This window comes from Euleptes europaea, chromosome 20 (genome assembly GCF_029931775.1).
Source record: "Euleptes europaea isolate rEulEur1 chromosome 20, rEulEur1.hap1, whole genome shotgun sequence".
Taxonomy (NCBI): domain Eukaryota; kingdom Metazoa; phylum Chordata; class Lepidosauria; order Squamata; family Sphaerodactylidae; genus Euleptes; species Euleptes europaea.
In genome coordinates, this window is record NC_079331.1 from 7,303,805 (window position 1) to 7,322,413 (window position 18,609).

At 51.3% G+C, this 18,609-nt stretch overlaps 1 protein-coding gene across 1 annotated transcript; it reads left to right on the top strand.

Moving 5' to 3' along the window:
* The first annotated feature begins 3,017 nt into the window (after nucleotides 1-3,017).
* LOC130492263 (sodium/nucleoside cotransporter 1-like) lies at nucleotides 3,018-18,533 on the top strand. The gene is made up of 16 exons (XM_056866063.1): nucleotides 3,018-3,085; nucleotides 4,118-4,215; nucleotides 5,674-5,863; nucleotides 6,743-6,884; nucleotides 7,764-7,877; nucleotides 8,069-8,146; nucleotides 8,749-8,829; nucleotides 9,877-9,957; nucleotides 10,851-10,976; nucleotides 11,434-11,564; nucleotides 12,633-12,801; nucleotides 13,722-13,919; nucleotides 15,083-15,164; nucleotides 15,811-15,909; nucleotides 16,169-16,283; nucleotides 18,338-18,533. The coding sequence occupies exons 1-16, from the start codon at nucleotides 3,018-3,020 to the stop codon at nucleotides 18,531-18,533; spliced, it is 1,968 nt and encodes a 655-aa protein (XP_056722041.1).
* The last annotated feature ends 76 nt before the right edge of the window (nucleotides 18,534-18,609 follow it).

The following is an 18,609-nucleotide window of genomic DNA, read 5'->3' on the forward strand; positions in this document are numbered from 1 at the left end:
ATCTGAGTTTGGCCCTCCTTCAGAGAGCCAGCGTGGTGTAGTGGTTAAGAGCGGTGGTTTGGAGCGGTGGACTCTGATCTGGTGAACCGGGTTGGTTTCCCCATTCCTCCACATGAAGCCAGCTGGGTGACCTTGGGCAAGTCACAGCTCTGTTAGGGCTCTCTCAGCCCCACCTGCCTCACATGGTGTCTGTTGTGGGGAAGGGAAGGTGATTGGAAGCCGGTTTGAGTCTCTCTTAAGTGGTAGAGAAAGTCGGCATATAAAAACCAACCTCCTCCTCCTTCGGCTGTGGCCCAAGGAGGGGAGATTCAGCCAGGAAAAGGCGAAGGACAGGGAAATGGTGACATAAACGGGGCACACCCAAGTAGCTTTAAGATTATTCTCTATGTGGCTTCCTCGGGGCTGTTTTCTTCTCTGTTCCTAAGGTTTCGCTAGATACACGGTGAACATGATAACCAGACTGCACCATGCTGTATGACTAAGGAAGCTGTAAATTGATAGCAGCGACCATCCCCTTCCAAGACTGTCACAGCAATTGCTACCAAAAGTAGCGAGGGTAAAGCTCTCCACGGGGACTTTGGCATACGGCTCTTTTCCTAGGTAAACATCGTAAGGGTTAAAGGTTCTCTTTTTTTATGCTTCTGATAATATCGGGAGTCGTCTTCGCATCAAACACTTTTTGGCAGATGCAGCAGCTTTCACAAAGGTCACGGTGGTCTGAAAACAGCATGCGTCGCTTGACTATACTTTGGATTCTCTGCCACAAAGGCACTCTGTGGCGACAAGAGGAAGGCAGAGCTCACTTGCAGAGTAATTGGATGTGTGAAGAGGCCCTTGATGTGGCAAACCATTGGTCCCTCTGGCCATTTTTGCATGGTCAGTTTTGATGCTCGCTCAAAGCTTTTTTAAAATGTGACTTTAAAAATGCCTATTCACGGTCCTGATGCAAAAGGAGAAATTCCACCCCCACTCGCCTGCTCCTTTGTTCCTGTTTGTATAGTCATTTGCATGTGCATAGCTAACACGCCGCTGTTATTTTGCATAGTTTCTTGAGGGGGATTCTTCGTGGCAAACACCAAAGGTCGCGTTAAATGGGCTCTTTACTAATGCGAAGCAGGTAAGCGCCGGCTTCGCAGTCACTTCCGGAATGATGGTTCAGTGTGCAAAATTGAAAAAAATATACGGGGCAACTCAGCCTGGAACGTGATGCTAATTACCATGCAAAAATGGCCTCTCTCACTGTGGTCTGCTCTGAGTAGCAGTGGCTCTCCGGGGTGCGACTTGGAATCCTTCAACGGGGGCTGCCAGGGATTGAACCGGGGACCCTCTATATATGAATCATGTCCTTTGCCAATGAGCTACCGCTCCCCATCACCTGGATGACCCCGGCTAGCCTGATCTCGTCAGATCTCGGAAGCTATCCAGGGTCGGCCATCGCTGATTCTTGGTCAAAATGAGTAAAAGGCAGAGGGCCACTTCAGTCAAGCTTGGGGTGAAGACCCTTTGGGGGCATTCTGTAAGCTTTAGAGTTTTAGAATAATTTTGGGAATTTAGTTTTAAATTAGAATATGTAGGCGAGGGGCTGTGGCTCAGTGGTGGAGCATCTGCTTGGCATGCAGAAGGTCCCAGGTTCAATCCCCGGCCTCTCCAGTTAAATAGAGTAGGCAAGTAAGTGACGGGAAAGACCCCTGCCTGAGAGCCGCTGCCGGTCTGAGTAGACAATACTGACTTTGACGGACCCAGGGTCTGATTCAGTAGAAGGCAGCTTCATGTGTTCATGTGAGTGTTTGCCGGAGGCTAAAAACTAGAACGTTGTGGCTTCAACTTTACTGCACTACCAACAGGCATTTTGCCCTTGCTCCTTCTGTCTTCTGACTGGGTTTTCTGTTTGTCTGATGAGTGATCAATTCATCTCTCCAACAAGCCTGGACTTCGTTTTCCATCGTCCTTTTAGTTTGCCCTCTTGTCACGGGAGACGGCTTAATTCATTTCAATCCCGCTACGGAATTTGTGTCCTCTGGTCCCTGTTCAGATGCGCCTCTCCGAACCATGCCCCAGAAAACAAGCGTGGAGCAGAGGATACCATGAACTGCAACGGAGCAATCCTCAGGTGTGTGCAGAGGGAGGAGCAAGACTTTGCCAAGATGGAAGTTCTGCCTTCAGCTCTTTGGACTGTGCTGTTAATCGATAACTGATCCATCACCTATCCGGGAGAGTGAGCGACTGCGAGAAGGAAATCTCTGCGACAGCACAGAAGCAGCTGGATTTTTTCCTACCGTGAGTCACTCGCCTGCCGGTTTCTTGGGGTTGGGTATTAGAAGTTGCCCGATAGGTTGCATTTGGGGGGAGAGCCAGACCCTCTGGATCCCCTAGAGGAAGCTGAGGGGCCAAGAGAAGGGATGCCTGGGCTAATAGACCAGGTTGCAAGGATGATGAACATCTAAAGTTGCCTCGTACCAAGGTAGACCTATGGCCCATCTAGGCCAGTCATGTCTAATCCTAACCAGGCACAATTCTCCAGGGTCTTGGGTAGACCTTTACTAGCACCTGCAACCTGAGATCCTTCTATGTGGAGATGCTAGGGATTGGACATGGGACATTCTGCACACAGAGTAGGTGTGATCCTCACCCTGTGCCGTCAGTTAAACCTACAGAATCTCTGTTCTTCGAGGGTGGTGTTCTGAGAATGTCAAGGGTCCTGGGCGGACTGCATCTTGCCTGTTTACCCTCGCCTCCACCGCTCAAGGCATTTCCATGCTCATTTGTTAAATCTACTGGTTACTTCCTCTGTCTCGTTATGGTGGTGGCCCGCTAACATCTGCTCTCAAGTTGAAACCAAAGAAGCCATAGATGCTGAGCGGGAGAGTGGAATTGGGCAAGGAGTTGTGGGTTCTCTGAAACTTGGAAGGAAGTTGCTCCATCCCTTCCTAGAATGACAGTGTGCCGTCTTGTCGGTGTGGTTCCCCCTAGGGCTTCTGTGGCAGCTGCTGCGCACCGGGGAGATGGGAGAAGTCAGGATGTCGCTCGGAGAACGTGACAGCGGCTACGAGAACCCAGCCTTAGAGCTGACGGTAAATGACTCCTGGTATCATTAGCTCTGCCCTTTGCACTTTCTCACAAGACAACAACTCTTCCTTGTGGCTTTGGCAGGAATGCGTGGGAAATCCGGAGACGACAGAGAACCATTGCGCAGCGGCGACCCAGGAAGAAAAACATGCATGGCGCGCTCCTTTCCAGAAGTAATTCACCTATATTTATTTACTTCCTTTCTCATCTGCCTTTATCATTAAAGCCCCCCCCCCACACACACACACACATTCTCTCCCTGTGCTCTGAGCTAGTCATTCTCAAAGTGTGGATGGGTATCCAAAAGTGGGTCACAGTTTTCTCGCTGGGGAGGTCCCAGGCCAAGAGCGGGAGGAAGAGAACGTCTATGAAACACAACCCGGTGGCTCACTATGTATTTATAATGGCCCAACTTTACAACGCTGAAAAACTGGCAAGTTTATGTCAGAGAGAGGGAAAGAACACATGAAGCTGCCTTATACCAAATCAGACCCTCGGTCCATCAAAGTCAGTATTGTCTACCCAGACTGGCAGCGGCTCTCCAGGGTCTCGGGCAGGGGTCTTTCACATCACCTGCTTGCCTAGTCCCTTTAACTGGAGAGGCCGTGGGTTGAACCTGGGACCTTCTGCATGCCAAGCAGACACTCTACCACTGAGCCACAGCCCCTCGCCATGGCTCTCCAGGGTCTCAGGCTGAGGTCTTTCACATCACCTACTTGCCTAGTCCCTTGAACTGGAGATGCCGGGGATTGAACCTGGGACCTTCTGCATGCCAAGCAGATGCTCTACCACTGAGCCGCAGCCACAGCATGAAGTTACTTGGTAAGTGGGCCCCGAAAAGTAGAATAGGTTAAGATGTGGGTCCCGCCGAGGAGTTTGAGAGGCACGGCTCTAACCACAGCATGCTCCAAGTTCATGTATAAACATCTAAGGTTCTGCATGAAAGGTCCACCCCGGCAGGGCACCGCCATGAATCCCCAATCTCTTTGAAAGCCTTTTCCCACGACGGCATCTCAGCCCCCTCCCTGTAATTATTTCATGTGAATCTCAGGTTGCAGAAGGCAGCTGTGCCGTTTTCCAAAACAAGGCGGTTTTGCAAGGCTCACGCCAACATACTCTGCAAGATCGTCTTGGGTGTCTTGGCTGCAGGTGAGTCTTTGAGATACGGACACACCATCAGTACTTTTGTGGACAGGGAGGACAAGAAAGGCAGAGATGCCAAAGAATGTGGGCTTCTCCAGCCAGGTTAAGAACGGTGGTTTGGACTCGGAGCGGTGGAGAACCAGGTTTGATTCCCCACTCCTCCACATGAATGATGGACGCTAATCTGGTGAACCGGGCTGGTTTCTCCACTCCTGCGCATGAAGCCTGCTGGGTGACCTTGGGCTGCTCACAGCTCTCTTAGAGCTCTCTCAGCCCCACCTACCTCACAGTGTCTGTTGGGGGGAGGGGAAGGGAAGGCGATCATAAGCTGGCTTGATTCTCCCTTAAGTGGCAGAGGAAGTCGGCATATAAAAACCAACTCTACTTCCTCCTCCTCCAAACCACCAGAGCTGGAACATGCGAGGGTGGGGGGTATGCTTGAGTTACAGAACTGAAGAATAGAGAAGCCCAACCACGGGGTTCCCCAATATGATGCCCAACAGTACCTTTCCTGGGGCCTGTGAAGTGCTTTCAGAAAGCGGATGGGGGTTTTGCCCAGCAGGGCTTCTAACTGACGGTGTGTATAAAAAAGCATCCTGCTAAACAGAGCTTCTGCCGGAAATGTTGAAGAGTTACTATTAGAGTTATGTATAATCTCACTCCCTGACATTTTGTGCTTGGCCTGTGTCAGAATTCCAAAGGTGCCCACAAGCTCAATAAGGTTGGGGACCCCTGTCCTACTGTAACTCCTATGGCCCGCCCAGATGCTGACATAGCTGGACCAGAGGATCTGGCGCTGAACTGCTCTTAGGTTCCCAAGCACTAAAACCTGCCATAAGACTGGCCGTCCCGATGGGAAGGAGGAGCATCAAAGAAGCCCCTATACGGGCTGGAAAAGGCAAAGCATCAACATTTGGGGACGGCCCAGAGGAGGCACCCAAGGGGACGACGTGGCAATCGCTGACCTTCCCAAAAGGGGCAACGCACCATGACTTAACTAGAACCGGGGTCTGTCCCAAAGGTCTCTAGATCTTACGGATTAATCTTGATCACCGCGCAGATCCACTTCATACGCACGAAGTCTAAGGCACACTGCGCAATGCAACTTCTGCCATCTCCCTCCCTGCAAATAATGAACAAAAGTATGGTGGCCAATTGTTACCACTGTAACAAGAAACTATAATAATGCATATGTGCACAGATAACAAAAAATATATGCACCGTCTGCAAATCCCAGCGATATTACATAAAGTACCAAAGAAATAACAATATCTCGTATGTATTATTATAGTTTCTTGTTAGAGTAGTACTATTCGCCGCCATGCTCTCCCTCCCTGTAGCAGCTGAGGAGAAGAGTCTCGAAGGGTCTCCTAATAATCAGTGGGAGAAAGGAAGGGCCAGCCCTACCCTGTCGATTACTGACCTGATCCACTCTCCGTGCGTCCTTGTGCTTCCTCGTTCCAGCTTACCTGGCCTACTTCATCGCAGCCTGTTGGCTGGACTTCCGACGAGCTGTGGCCTTGGTCGTTCTAACGTGCCTGGCAGCCTTCCTCGGGCTCTACTCCCTGGTCAAAAAGTGGTGCAGGGCGGCGATCGCCCGCGGGCTCAGCCCTATCGGGAAATGCTTCCGGAACTCGTGGTCCTGGCTGAAATGGTGAGCTGGGCTGCAGCCGGCTCTGTGGGTGGGGGGCTTCAAGCTCAGGTGCACGATGCTGCTGGACTGCCTCCTCATAAAGATTCCCTGTCGGTAACATTTTCTTGGCTGTTCCCCTATGTACTAGCAGTATTCCAATAGAAACAGTCTGAATAAGACCCTGTAGTGAGAAGCTCCTGAGATACTCCACCAATGTTCTTTTGGTGGTACGTTAACAATATGTTTTTGGACATTCTTGCTGTGAGATTTCATAGAATCATAGAGTTGGAAGGGACCACCAGGGTCATCTAGTCCAACCCCCTGCACAATGCAGAAAATTCACAACTACCTCCCCCCCACACACACACCCGGTGACCCCTACTCCATGCCCAGAAGATGGCCAAGATGCCCTCCCTCTCATCAACTGCCTAAGGTCATAGAATCAGCCTTGCTGACAGATGGCCATCTAGTTGCTTAAAAATCTCCAGGGAAGGAGAGCTCACCACCTCCTGAGGAAGCCTGTTCCACCGAGGAACCGCTCTGTTAGAAAATTCTTCCTAATGTCTTCCTAAATTCTTCCAAAAGGGAAGGCAATTTCCTTCGTGTTGACTTCATTCCTAAGGTATCCAACCACTTTCAATCTTGGTGATCTTACAGCAAGAGTCCCCGATGTGGTGCTCGTGGGTGCCATACTGCCTGCCAGCACCTTTTCTCGCACCCGCCAAGTGTTTTTAGGAAGCGGGTGGGGCCAGGTTGGGCTTTTGCCCAGCAAGGCTTCTGATTGGCTATTGGAGACAGCTAGCTCTGCCTCCTGCTCGATCCCTCGAGGATGCCCGACTACGGGCCACACTTGTATCAAGGTGTATCTCTGCAACGGCATTTTCTCCTTTTTTGTCCCAGGGTGCTGTGCATCATCATTTTGATCGGTCTGATCACGTGGCTGGTTCTTGACATATCCCAAAGGCGAGAGCAGTTGGTGTCTTTGGGGGGTTTCTGCGCATTGGTCCTGGTGCTCTTCGCCTGCTCCAAGCACCACAGGGCTGTAAGTTGAAGCACTTCTTTCGGTTTGGGCCTCCGAGATACATGAAGCATGCGATGTAGTGATCCATTTCTTTTTCTCTACCCTGCCAGCATGGTGTATAATAGTTAAGAGTGGGGGACTCTAACCTGGAGAACGGGGTTTGATTCCCCACGCCTCCACATGAGCGGGGGACTCTAATCTGGACAACCGGGTTCAATTCCCCGCCGCTCCACATGAAGCCAGCTGGGTGATTTGGTTTTACAACCAAGCTGCCTTGAGACATCGTGGGCGATAGGAAAGGAATACATGTTTTCATTAATAACATAATCAAAATGAAGTTTCCAATTCTGGTTTGGAGAAGTACAAGCCAGAACTGAATTATTCAGGAGGGGCATTTTTATAAAAGGAATGTGGGTGTAGTAAATGCAGTTGTTCAAGACAGTACTTTTAAATGGGAATAGGGTTGTGGTTTATTGAGTAATTGATTGTATGTATTAAAGAGGATGGTCTTCTAGTTCTTGCAATTCAGTTTTTTGCATTCTTTATGGTATGTTTTATACTGTTTTTATTGCACTGTTTTCTAGTTTTGTAGTCCGCCTTGAGTCCCACTGAGAAAGGCAGAGCATAAAGTGATTAATTAATTAATAGCTGATTGTGGTTTGCCAAGGAACAGGACGCCAAAGCGGTGACTGGAGGATGTCAGGGGAGGATCCAAACTGGCCCACTAAGCATTAGCAGCCCCGTTCGTAGAGCTGTTGCCTTTGGGCAGTGAATTCCAGCTATCACTCTACTGGGCTCACCATGAAGTTACCAGCTCTGCCTCCCTGGGCTGCCGCTGCCGCTTTCACAGGACGTTCCCTGGCTTCCTGCCCTCATTCCTCTGCATGTGCTGGATTGCAGGTATCCTGGAGGGCTGTGTTCTGGGGGCTCAGCCTGGAGTTCCTCCTTGGGCTCTTCATCATCCGGACGGAGCCAGGATTTCAGGCTTTCCAGTGGCTCGGCGAACAGGTCCAGGTACGGAGCAGAGTTACCTGCCAGACGTCCTAGCTCAGGCCAATGTTGGGAGCTCCTTTTGGGAGAGGTGGAGTGGTGTTCCATAAGCACATGTGCTCAGCCAATACACTCAGAAGCACGCAGCATCCGTCCCATCCCAGGTCACTCAAGCTAAGGCTGCTCCAAACACCGTTCTCTGCCTTCCCTTGCAGATCTTCCTGAACTACACCACGGCAGGTTCCCGATTTGTCTTCGGAGACCAACTGATTCAAAACGTTTTCGCCTTCCAGGTCAGGTTCAGGAAGGGGTTTCTCTTTGACCCCCTTCTCTTGATCTCCGGTGTAACCGAGGCCTTAAAATGAAATGGCTTTTCAAGCAGCCAGGGTGGGACACAGCCAGCGTTGTGTCGTGGTTAAGAGTGGCGGACTCTAATATGGTGAACCGGGTTGGTTTCCCCACTCCTACACACTAAGCCAACTGGGTGACCTTGGGCGAGTCACAGTTCTCTCCTCTCTCAGCCCCACCTACCTCACAAGGTGTCTGTTGTGGGGAAGGGAAGGCGATTGTAAGCTGCTTTGAGATTCCTTAAAGGTAGAGAAAACCGGGATATAAAAACCAACTCTTCTTCTTCTACTTGCTTGAGCTGTAGGCCACAGTCTGGGCAAGGAACACCTGTCTGTTGTCAAAGATCTAAATATGCTTCACTTCGACAGTCACTACTGGGTCAGTTCATGGCACCCGGTCATTATTACCCCCAGTTGGCCTCCTGGATCCCATTCTGCCCTTCCGTGCCAGGCTTCCCGCCCAAGCAGCCATAGATGCTTGGTTGTAGCACCAAGTTTGGCACGGAGGAGCCAAAGGCTGACGCACGCTGGGCCTTTTCTGATTCCAGGCTTTGCCCATCATCATCTTCTTCAGCGCAGTGATGTCTGTCCTCTACTACCTGGGAGTCATGCAGTGGATAATCCTGAAGGTAATGTTTGGCATGAGGCTCTGGGCACCAGGACCAATGACTTCTGAGCCCAACTGCAGTTGTGTTCCAGTATTGTGAAAAAAAACACAGGGTTTGTTTAAACCGTGTCTTGTACAAAACATTGTTTCATTTGCAAGATGAGAGGGGAAAATCCTCAGCACCTCCAAACAGGAGTATAATACCCCCAATGCATCTCCCTATGGTTAGGGAACTCCCTGCCCCAGGATGTGGTGATGGCTGCCCACATGGAAGGCTTTAAGAGGGGAGTGGGCATGTTCATGGAGGAGAGGGCTATTCATGGCTACTAGTAAAAATGGATACGAGTCATGATGCATACCTATTCTCTTCAGGATCAGAGGAGCATGCTGAATATATTGGGTGCTGTGGAACATGGGCAGGATAATGCTGCTGCAGTCATCTTCGTGGGCTTCCTAGAGGCTCCTGGTTGGCCACTGTGTGAACAGACTGCTGGACTTGATGTACCTTGGTCTGATCCAGCAGGGCTTTTCTTATGTTCTTATGTGGTGATGGCTGCCAACTCGGAAGGATTTAAGAGGGGAGTGGATGTGTTCATGGAGGAGAGGGCTATCCATGGCTACTAGTCAAAATGGATACTAGTCATGATGCACACCTATTTTCTCCAAGATCAGAGGAGCATGCCGAATATATTAGGTGCTGTGGAAGACAGGCAGGGCAATGCTGCTGCAGTCGTCTTGTTTGTGGGCTTCCTAGAGGCACCTGGTTGGCCACTGTGTGAACAGACTGCTGGGTTTGATGGGCCTTGGTCTGATCCAGCAGGGCTTTTCTTATGTTCTTATGTTTGGCATGGCAGGACAGAGGCCGGTGGGAAGTCTCAAGGAAGGCAGCTTTGTTAGCAAGCGCAAGTTCACACAGGCTGGGGTGTGGCCGAACTGTCAAAAGGGTGAAAAAGTGAGCGGGGAGGGGGAAAGGAACAGCCCTTTAAGAGCCCCTTCGCTGGGCCAGGCAGGTGGTGTGAATGGGCAAGAATGCCCCCCTTGTCTGACCATCTGTGGCACCTTTCCACAGCTGTCTTGGATCCTGCAGATCACCATGGGCACGGCAGCCACGGAGTCGCTGAGCGTGGTGGGGAATATATTTGTCGGGATGGTAAGTAGGGGACGTCGGTTTCAGGTAACCGGCTTAAGGTTGACTCAGCCTTCCATCCTTCCGAGGTCGGTAAAATGAGTCCCCAGCTAGCTGGGGGTAAAGTGTAGATGACTGGGGAAGGCACTGGCAAACCACCCCGCAAACAAAGTCTGCCTAGGAAACATCGGGATGTGACGTCACCCCATGGGTCAGGAATGACCCAGTGCTTGCATATGGGATTACCTTTACCTTTTTAAGTAGGGGTGCAGGGGTGGAATGGCAATTCAAGAAGAAGACAGGCCCCTGCAGAAGATACAAGGCCACCATTATTGGTCTGCTATCATCTAGGCTGGCACACTGAGACATGAGCAAAAGCAAGAAATACAATAACGTGGTAGTTGATTTAACGCGCTGTGTATGCGATATATAAAATATATATAAAATAAACCAGAATGAAAATTTCAGAGTATATCTGAACGCCTCTTCCCGTTCCGATCCCTATTTCATACACACAATATGGAATGCCTCTTCTCTTAGACGTGTTCTTCCTTTTTTCACAAACTGAAGAGGGAATGCCTCTTCCAACACCTAGCACAGAGGGAATGCGTCTTCCAAAACCTAGCACAGAGGGAATGCCTCTTCCAATACCTAGCATGAATTAAAGCCTGAGAACCTAAGTGAAAAATTAAGATTTCAAGGTAAGCCAAGCCCTCCCTGAATTGCACCCTTGCATGTTCCTAGTGCCTCCAGTACTCCTGAATAAAGACAGAACAGGACACACACTATCTCCCCTTGGGCTTCTTACTCCAGGGCGCTGTCTCTCCCTAATTGAATTGCACTTGCCAGGCAGAAAACCCCTTTTCTTGCATGGGCTCACAGGCAAAAGCCTTCAATGTTCACCTTCTGTCTCGCAGACGGAGGCGCCGCTGCTGATCCGCCCCTACCTGATGGATATGACCAAGTCGGAAGTTCATGCTGTGATGACCGGCGGCTTCGCTACTATCGCCGGCAGCGTGTTGGGAGCCTATATTTCATTTGGGGTGAGTGTGCCATCTAAAAGCTAGATTTGAGTCCAGTAGCCCCCCCCCATAGAGACCAATACGATTTTTATGGTATGAGATTTTGAGAGTCAATGGTCCCTTTGTCAGCTCATTTCAAAAGCTCATACCCCCAAAATCTTGTTGATATCTTAAGGTGCTACTGGACTCGAATCTAGCTGGTCTACGGCAGCCCAACACAGCTACCCTCTGACACTATGAACACATGAAGCTGCCTTATACTGAACCAGACCATTGGTCCATCAAAGTCAGTATTGTCTACTCAGACTGGCAGTGCCTCTCCAGGGTCTCAGGCAGAGGTCTTTCACATCACCTCCTTGCCTAGTCCCTTTAACTGGAGATGCCGGGGATTGAACCTGGGACTTTCTGCATGCCAAGTAGTTGCTCTACCACTGAGCCAGGGCCCCTCCCTTTCACTACCTTTTGCCTTCTGCTACAGATTGACGCCTCGTCCTTGATCGCAGCATCGGTGATGGCTGCCCCCTGCGCTTTGGCAATGGCTAAGCTCGTCTACCCAGAAGTGGAAGAGTCCAAGTTCCGGAGCCGGGAGGGTTTGAAAATTGCCTGTGGGTGAGTCAAAACAGTTGTATTAGACTTCTAGAATCACACAGGATTAGATGGCGGGACGGGGAAGAGGCATCTAAGGATCTGCGAAAGCCATGGAAGTGACTCCTGTGCTGGATGCAGAATTAGGGGTGACCCAAATCTGAGATGCAGGTTTGTCTGTGGCATAAAACCATTCAAAGGACCCGCCTTTTTTATTCATAGTTTTGCAGACGTAGCAATCGGTCTTAAACTTTGTCAACCAGCGCGCCTGACATAGTGTAGTAGTAGTAGAAGAAGATGATGAAGAAGAAGAGGTTTTTATATGCCGACTTTCTCTACCACTTAAGGGAGACTCAAACCGGATTACAATCTCCTTCCCTTCCCCTCCCCACAATAGACACCCTGTGAGGTAGGTGGGGCTGAGAGAGCTCTTAATAGAACTGTGACTGGCCCAAGGTCACCCAGCTGGCTTCGTGGGTAGGAGCAAGGAAACCAATCCAGTTCACCACATTAGCCTCTGCCGCTCATGCGGAGGAGTGGGGAATCGAACCCCGTTCTCCAGATCAGAGCCCACCGCTCCAAACCACCACTCTGAACCATGACACCACGCTGTAACAAGACAACCAGATTTTGTTGATGACATGAACAAGCCTCAAATCCTTGGGCTCATCTGTTCCCTCCCTTCTCCCTTGGTAAGTGGAGCTCTCCTGGAAGATTTCCTGACCACCCCCCTTGCCACGGCAGCAATGCCCCTCTGCTCCTGAATCCCTGGGACTCTTGGTTTCAGAGGGCAGCCTCGTTGGTCTGTAGTAGAACAGCTAAATTCGAGTCTAGCAGCACCTTAGAGACCAAGGGCGAAACTGCACGGTCGCTTTAGCCTCCTCTATTCCGTTTCAGCCAGGATTCAGCCAGGATCGAACGCATGCGTTTTGCGGAACGTGCGTTTAATCCTGGCTGAATCCTGGCTGAAACAGGTAATAAAGGAGGCTAAAGCGACCATGCATTTTTGTCCCATGAAGATCTTGGGAGTTATAAGCTTTCGAGAGTCCAAGCTCCCTTCTTCAGACCTTCTTCCTCGGTATGTTCTCGCAGAGCAGAGCAGAATATCCTGGAAGCCATCGGCAACGGCGCTTCAGTTTCTGTGGGCCTGGTGGCGAACATCGCCGCCAATCTCATCGCCTTCCTGGCGGTGCTGGAGTTCATCAATGCCACGCTTGCCTGGCTGGGGAATCTGGTCAACATCGCAGGACTCTCCTTCCAGGTACCACCTACAAGACCACCACCCTGATTACAAGCGCCAGGGTGATTAGGAGGTGGAAAGAGGCAACTCATTGCATTAAGGATACACCACACATAGAGACTCCTGTGGCCCCCGTGATCTACCCCATACTTGGATTAGAAGCCCTAATAATTCAGACTAACCCAATCTTGTCAGAGCTTGGAAGCTAAGTAAGGTTAGTCCTTGAATGGGAGACCATCAAGGAAGACTAGGGCTGCTGTGCGGAGGAAAGCAATGGCAAACCACCTCTGCTCTTCTTCCCTTGCATTGACCTGGATGGCCCAATCCTGCCAGATCTCAAAAGCTAAGCAGGGTCGGCCCTGGTTAACATTTGGATGGGAGACCACCAAGGAAGACGAGGGCTGTTATGCAGAGGAAGGAAACAGCAAACCACATGAACACATGAAGCTGCCTTATGCTGAATCAGACCCTTGGTCCATCCAAGTCAGTATTGTCTACTCAGACCGGCAGCGGCTCCCCAAGGTTCTCAGGCAGAGGTCTTCCACATCACCTACTTGCCTAGTCCCTTTAACTGGAGATGCCGGGGATTGAACCTGCATGCCAAGCAGATGCTCTACCACTGAGCCACGGCCCCTCCCCAAACTACCTCAGGTTCTTCTCTTGCCTTGAAAACCCAGTGAGGTGGAACTTCATTGGGTTGCCATGAGTTGGCTGTGACTTGGGGGCACACTTTACCTTATACTATGGATGTTTGACAACAGATCCGTACCATACTCAGGGAAGGAAACGGCATATGGTTAGCAAATAAATTTGGGTGGAAGAGCGATTGTGGGTGATAAGGAAGCCAGAAGAGGTGAGAGAGAAAGAAGGAACGGGGTGGCCGGAGGGCTAATTAGTTGGCCACTGAGGTTTTTTTTACAAGCCCTGTTTTTGCTTCCCAGTTGATCTGCTCCTATGTCCTGATGCCCCTGGCGTTCTTGTTAGGGGCCAGCTGGGACGACGCGGGCCTCGTCGCGGAGATGCTGGGAATCAAGCTCTTCCTGAACGAGTTTGTGGCCTACCAGCAGCTGTCAACTTACAGACAGCGACGGATGGATGGACGTCCCGAGTGGGATGGGTCACAAAAGCAATGGATTTCTGTAAGCGGAGCTCTGATGGGATTTCTGGACGGGGGGGGGGGGAGGGAGAGGAGAAAGTGGCCGGTGGCCAGCATTCCCTATTTGCTGGCCCAGCCACACTTGCCCACAGCCAGGTCTCCTTGGGAGTAACCCCCTGCTCTCCAATACATACTCATGAGCAAGCCACGAGAGCCAAGAAATGGGACGCCAGAATTTATTCAGAAAACATACTGCCGTCCCCCCTTTACCATCTCTCCACACACGACTCTGAATCCAATGTATAGTAAAACAAGCACAACATTTATTCAGGAAAGTAATGAAGTAATACAAGGTAGGTGAGGCTGGAAAGAAACGTGAAGGGCTATACAGAAACAAACAAACAAACCCAGGCATTTGTAGAGAGTAGTTTCCACTGTAGCACTGAGACTGTGAGAATTTTCAGAGCCGGCAACTAGTCTGAAAGACACCAAACACTCCTCATTCGCCAGATATTTTACAGATTTCTGGCCTTGTAATCGCTTCCTGTGGGGGGATCCCTCTGGCAATCCATCTGCAGTGCAAAAGAACAGAGGTGCAAACAGCAAGGACCAGATCCGGTGCACACCCAGCTCTTTGATTCCCAGCAGCACAACCCTTGGGAAATTGCAGAGGCCGGGCTCTCCTCGAGCCACATACGAGAGCTTATCGGTCAGCAATACGGCCTACTTTAGGAAGGGGCTTGGGTAATCGCATGCTAGGAGGTACGGTTAAGCATTTGCTAGCTTTGCACAATTTGTTCTGCCGGTTGGACAGATGGGATGTTCCAGAAGCTTCCAGGCAGATGACTGGAAAAAGTGAGACAGAGAAGCACCGTTTCCTAAGGCAGTGGGGCCAGTACTCCAGATTGCATCCGGCACAGCATCTCGGGGGGGGGGGGGGAGGACAAGTCATCCCTTCGGTTCGCTACTGCGGGGTCACGCCAGGAAGCAAGCCGGGACCACAGAGAGCCCGGCTTATTGATAAGGGACACAGCCATGCCATGCTGAATCGCACCTGGAGGCTTATGCTGTCTACATCTTTGGCAGCTGCAGCGCATGCAGAGAGGCAGGGATGGAGCCTGACAGGGCAGGGTGAACGGGTGGGGTTATGTGTTCTGTTGTCACGGCACCGATCGCGTTCCCGTTTTCTCTCTCGTGTTTGCCCAGGTGAGAGCTGAAACCATCACCACCTTCGCCCTGTGTGGGTTCGCCAACCTGAGCTCCATCGGGATCATGCTGGGTGGCTTGTGTGAGTTAGTGGCCCGGCGTAGAGCGTGCGGTTTCTGAGAATGGGACGAGTGGGGAGCCCTGGGGAGATCTCCCTGGCTATTTTTGCATGGTAATAAGCAGCGCATTCCAGGCTGAATTGCCCCGCATATTTTTTTGCATTTTGCACGCTGGACAGTCATTCCAGAAGTGACTGCAAAGCTGGAGCTCACCTGCTTCGCATTACTAAAGAGCCCATTTAACGCAACCTTTGGGGTTTGCCGGGAAGAATCCCCCTCATGGAACAATGCAAAACAAGAGAGGCGCGTTAGCTATGCATATGCTAATGGCTATGCAAACAGGAACAAAGGAGCAGGCGAGTGGGGGGAGTGGAACTTCTCTTTTTGCGTTGGGACCGTGAAAAGGCATTTTTAAAGTCGCAATTTAAAAAAGAGCTTTGAGCGAGCATCAAAATTGACCAACTGCCCCCTGCCATTTGCCAGGCCCTCAAAATACCTTGCAAAAACTGCCAAGCCCCACCAATGCCATAGCTGGCCTGAGCAGCCTAGTCCAGTTGCGACTGTCCCCGTCTTGGGCACAGCGGCTTTGGGGGGGGGGGGGACTTTGGCCTGTCGGAACAAAATCCTTTGACTGGGTTCCTCCTGCTCTGTTTTTCCGTTTGTCTCAAGCCTCCCTGGCACCGCAGCGCAAGAGTGAATTTTCCAGCATCGTCCTCCGGGCTCTGTTCACAGGAGCCTGCGTTTCCCTCATGAACGCGTGCATCGCAGGTAGGGGGCATTTGGGGGACGGCAACAGTTCTGGGGGGCACGTGGAAAATCGAGAGCACCGGGTTCAAGACCGGGAGCGACGGAAGAGCTGGGAACAACCGAGGCTGACTTTGGATCATTTGCTGAAGGATCGGCCTGTACATTGGAGACGCAAACCCTACTGGGTGGCTGTCCGAAGAGGATCAGACTCATTCTGCATAACGGTATTCCTGCTGTCCAGGACCTCTCAGCCTTCCCTTGTGGCTTCTGTACCTCACAGGTATCCTGTACGTGCCCAGGGGGGAAGTGACCGATTGCGTAGGTTTCTTCAACGCGACAGACCTCAGCTCTACCAGCTATCCTGTCTATGTTTGCTGCACAGACCTCTTTGGCAGGTGAGTGAGCCCTTGACGGCTCTTGCAAAGCACGTGGGGGGTACAATGTCACCTCTGGCCAGCAGGGGGAAGCACAAAGGCCTTGATACTTAATACTGACCTTGATCATTGCTTCTGCTAAAAGAGAGGCTGAAGCGTACATAAGAGATGCAAAACCACTGGAAGAATCCCTATTTAGTATCAGGGATATGGGGAGAAGAGAGTCTGCTTGCCTGGATTCGTTAGTAAGAGATCCAACAGATCTCTTTACGTGTTGTAAGGCTCACAAGTTCCAGGACAAAGAGAGCTTTGACTCTCGAAAGCTTATACCCCGAAAATCTTGCTGGTCTCTGTGTCAAACATAAGGCCCACGGGCCGGATCCGGCCCCTTGAGTGCTCTTATCCGGCCCGCGAGCCAGCCACCCTCCCCACTCTCAATCTGGGCTGGCGAGGCATGGCCCAGTGACATATATGTTATATCTGGCCCTCGTAACAATTGAGTTTAACGCCCCTGCTCTATGGTGCTACCGGGCTCGAATCTAGCTATTCTCGTTGACAGTTCCTAAATAGTAAAGAATGTCAGGTTGTGCTCACAAGATCGCTATCTTTTTTGCCACAGCACAACTGGAAACAGTGGGCCTCCTTTCACTGGTGCATGGGAACATCTGGACGTCAACACTGCAAAGATGTATCTCCAGCAGTGTTGCAGTCACTACAACGCCACAGCCTGCACCCAGCCATAACTGCTGAGGAATCGGGTCAGGACCACGCAGAGACGGTGTCTTGCCAGTGCCCTGCCGTAATAAAGGACAGAGCAGCCCAAGTAATTCAGTTGGTTTTTATACTGGAAAACGTCCTGGATGAACACCAAACTGCAACGTGGAGAAAATGCCGCTTCTGAAACACTGAAGAAAAACAAAGCATTAAGTAAGGCCAAGGGGGCAGGCAGAGCTTGCTGAGAGAAGGGACTTTTGGGGCATGGATGGGCCCTCCATTAAATGTTGTGTCTAGCAGGCTGTTCATCCCCAAATCTCCTATATGCTGTTGGGTCAACGGGAAGGTTGGGGGAGTCTTCTTTGGTCTCCGTCCATTAACTCCTCCTTCCATCAGCTACTTCAGGCAGAACGACACATTATATGTCTAGTTCTGAGGTCGTTTTCAGAAGATGGTTTTCTTCATTGCCAAACGCAGCCACTGGGGCTGCTTTTTCAAGGGAGGGGCAGAGATCTGCATTGGGGGGGGAAGGGCCACCAGCGACGCTCCAAACCACCGCTCTTAACCACTACACCATGCTGGCTCTCTGGCTTCTTCTTCTGTGTTTTGTACTCGCCGTTACAAGGTGTCCTTCCTAGATTGCCCGGTCCTTCAGAATCCCAGCGTGCTGCCCTAGAAGCTAGTCCAGGAGAAATCTCACAGCGGCAAAATGAAAAGTAACCAGGCAGTTTGATTTTGATATACCCATCAGGGCTGCTGGTCGACTGAGGCAGTGCTACAGGGGAATCTGGCAGGAAAGCCGGTCTGTAACAGGCCCAAAACGTAAAGGGGATACTGGGTAGCAGGCAGGGGAAGGTTAACGGAAACCAGGTGTCACCTTAAGGAAGAGACCGATCCATCCCACAGACAGTCTTTACAATGGCAGGCGACTGCCATTTGAGGTCTTTAATAGGAGTCGGGCTATCCGAGGGAAGGGGCAGGCAGAAAAGAGAGGAAGACGAGTCTGTGACACTCCGTGTCGTCCGACGAGCAACACCCAGCCCCCCCGTGTGCCCTACCCTTTCCGATCATCCTCTGAACTCATCGGCCACAAAAATCGCACGACGTTTCAACCCCCTGCAGTGCTGATACGGACAGGCAACAGCTACACCCACCACTGACGTAGCCCTTGTAAAGACATCCCGCCCCCCAGCTGAGAAAACCCACCTCCCCTCCTGTTTGCCGGGGTCTCTGCCAGGTGGGCTGAGTGAAGGAGGTGGGGCAAAGAGTCGTGACCCACGCAAATCAGAAGGAAGCGGTGAGGGGAAGTGAGCCAAGGAGGACGGATGGATCACACGCCCCACACGCTGTTCCCGCAAGAGATTCACGTACGACGGTTCTGCCTGGGAATTCCTCTTGTCGGGAGTGAGAAGCACAGCCTGTGGCAGGAAGACCGTTCTCGACATCTACCACAAACCGAGGAGGTGCCACGTGGCAGTGCCGCGGGCAAGAAAATACCTGAGGCTCGCAGGGTCCAACATGGCTGGGTTCACCGTCCATCTTTTTCTTCTCTTCTGAGCCCTTCAAAAGCCACCCAGACAGCAGCGCCCGGACGGGGCCCTCTCCAAGGCGCAGCATGGCCCCCTCCCTCAAA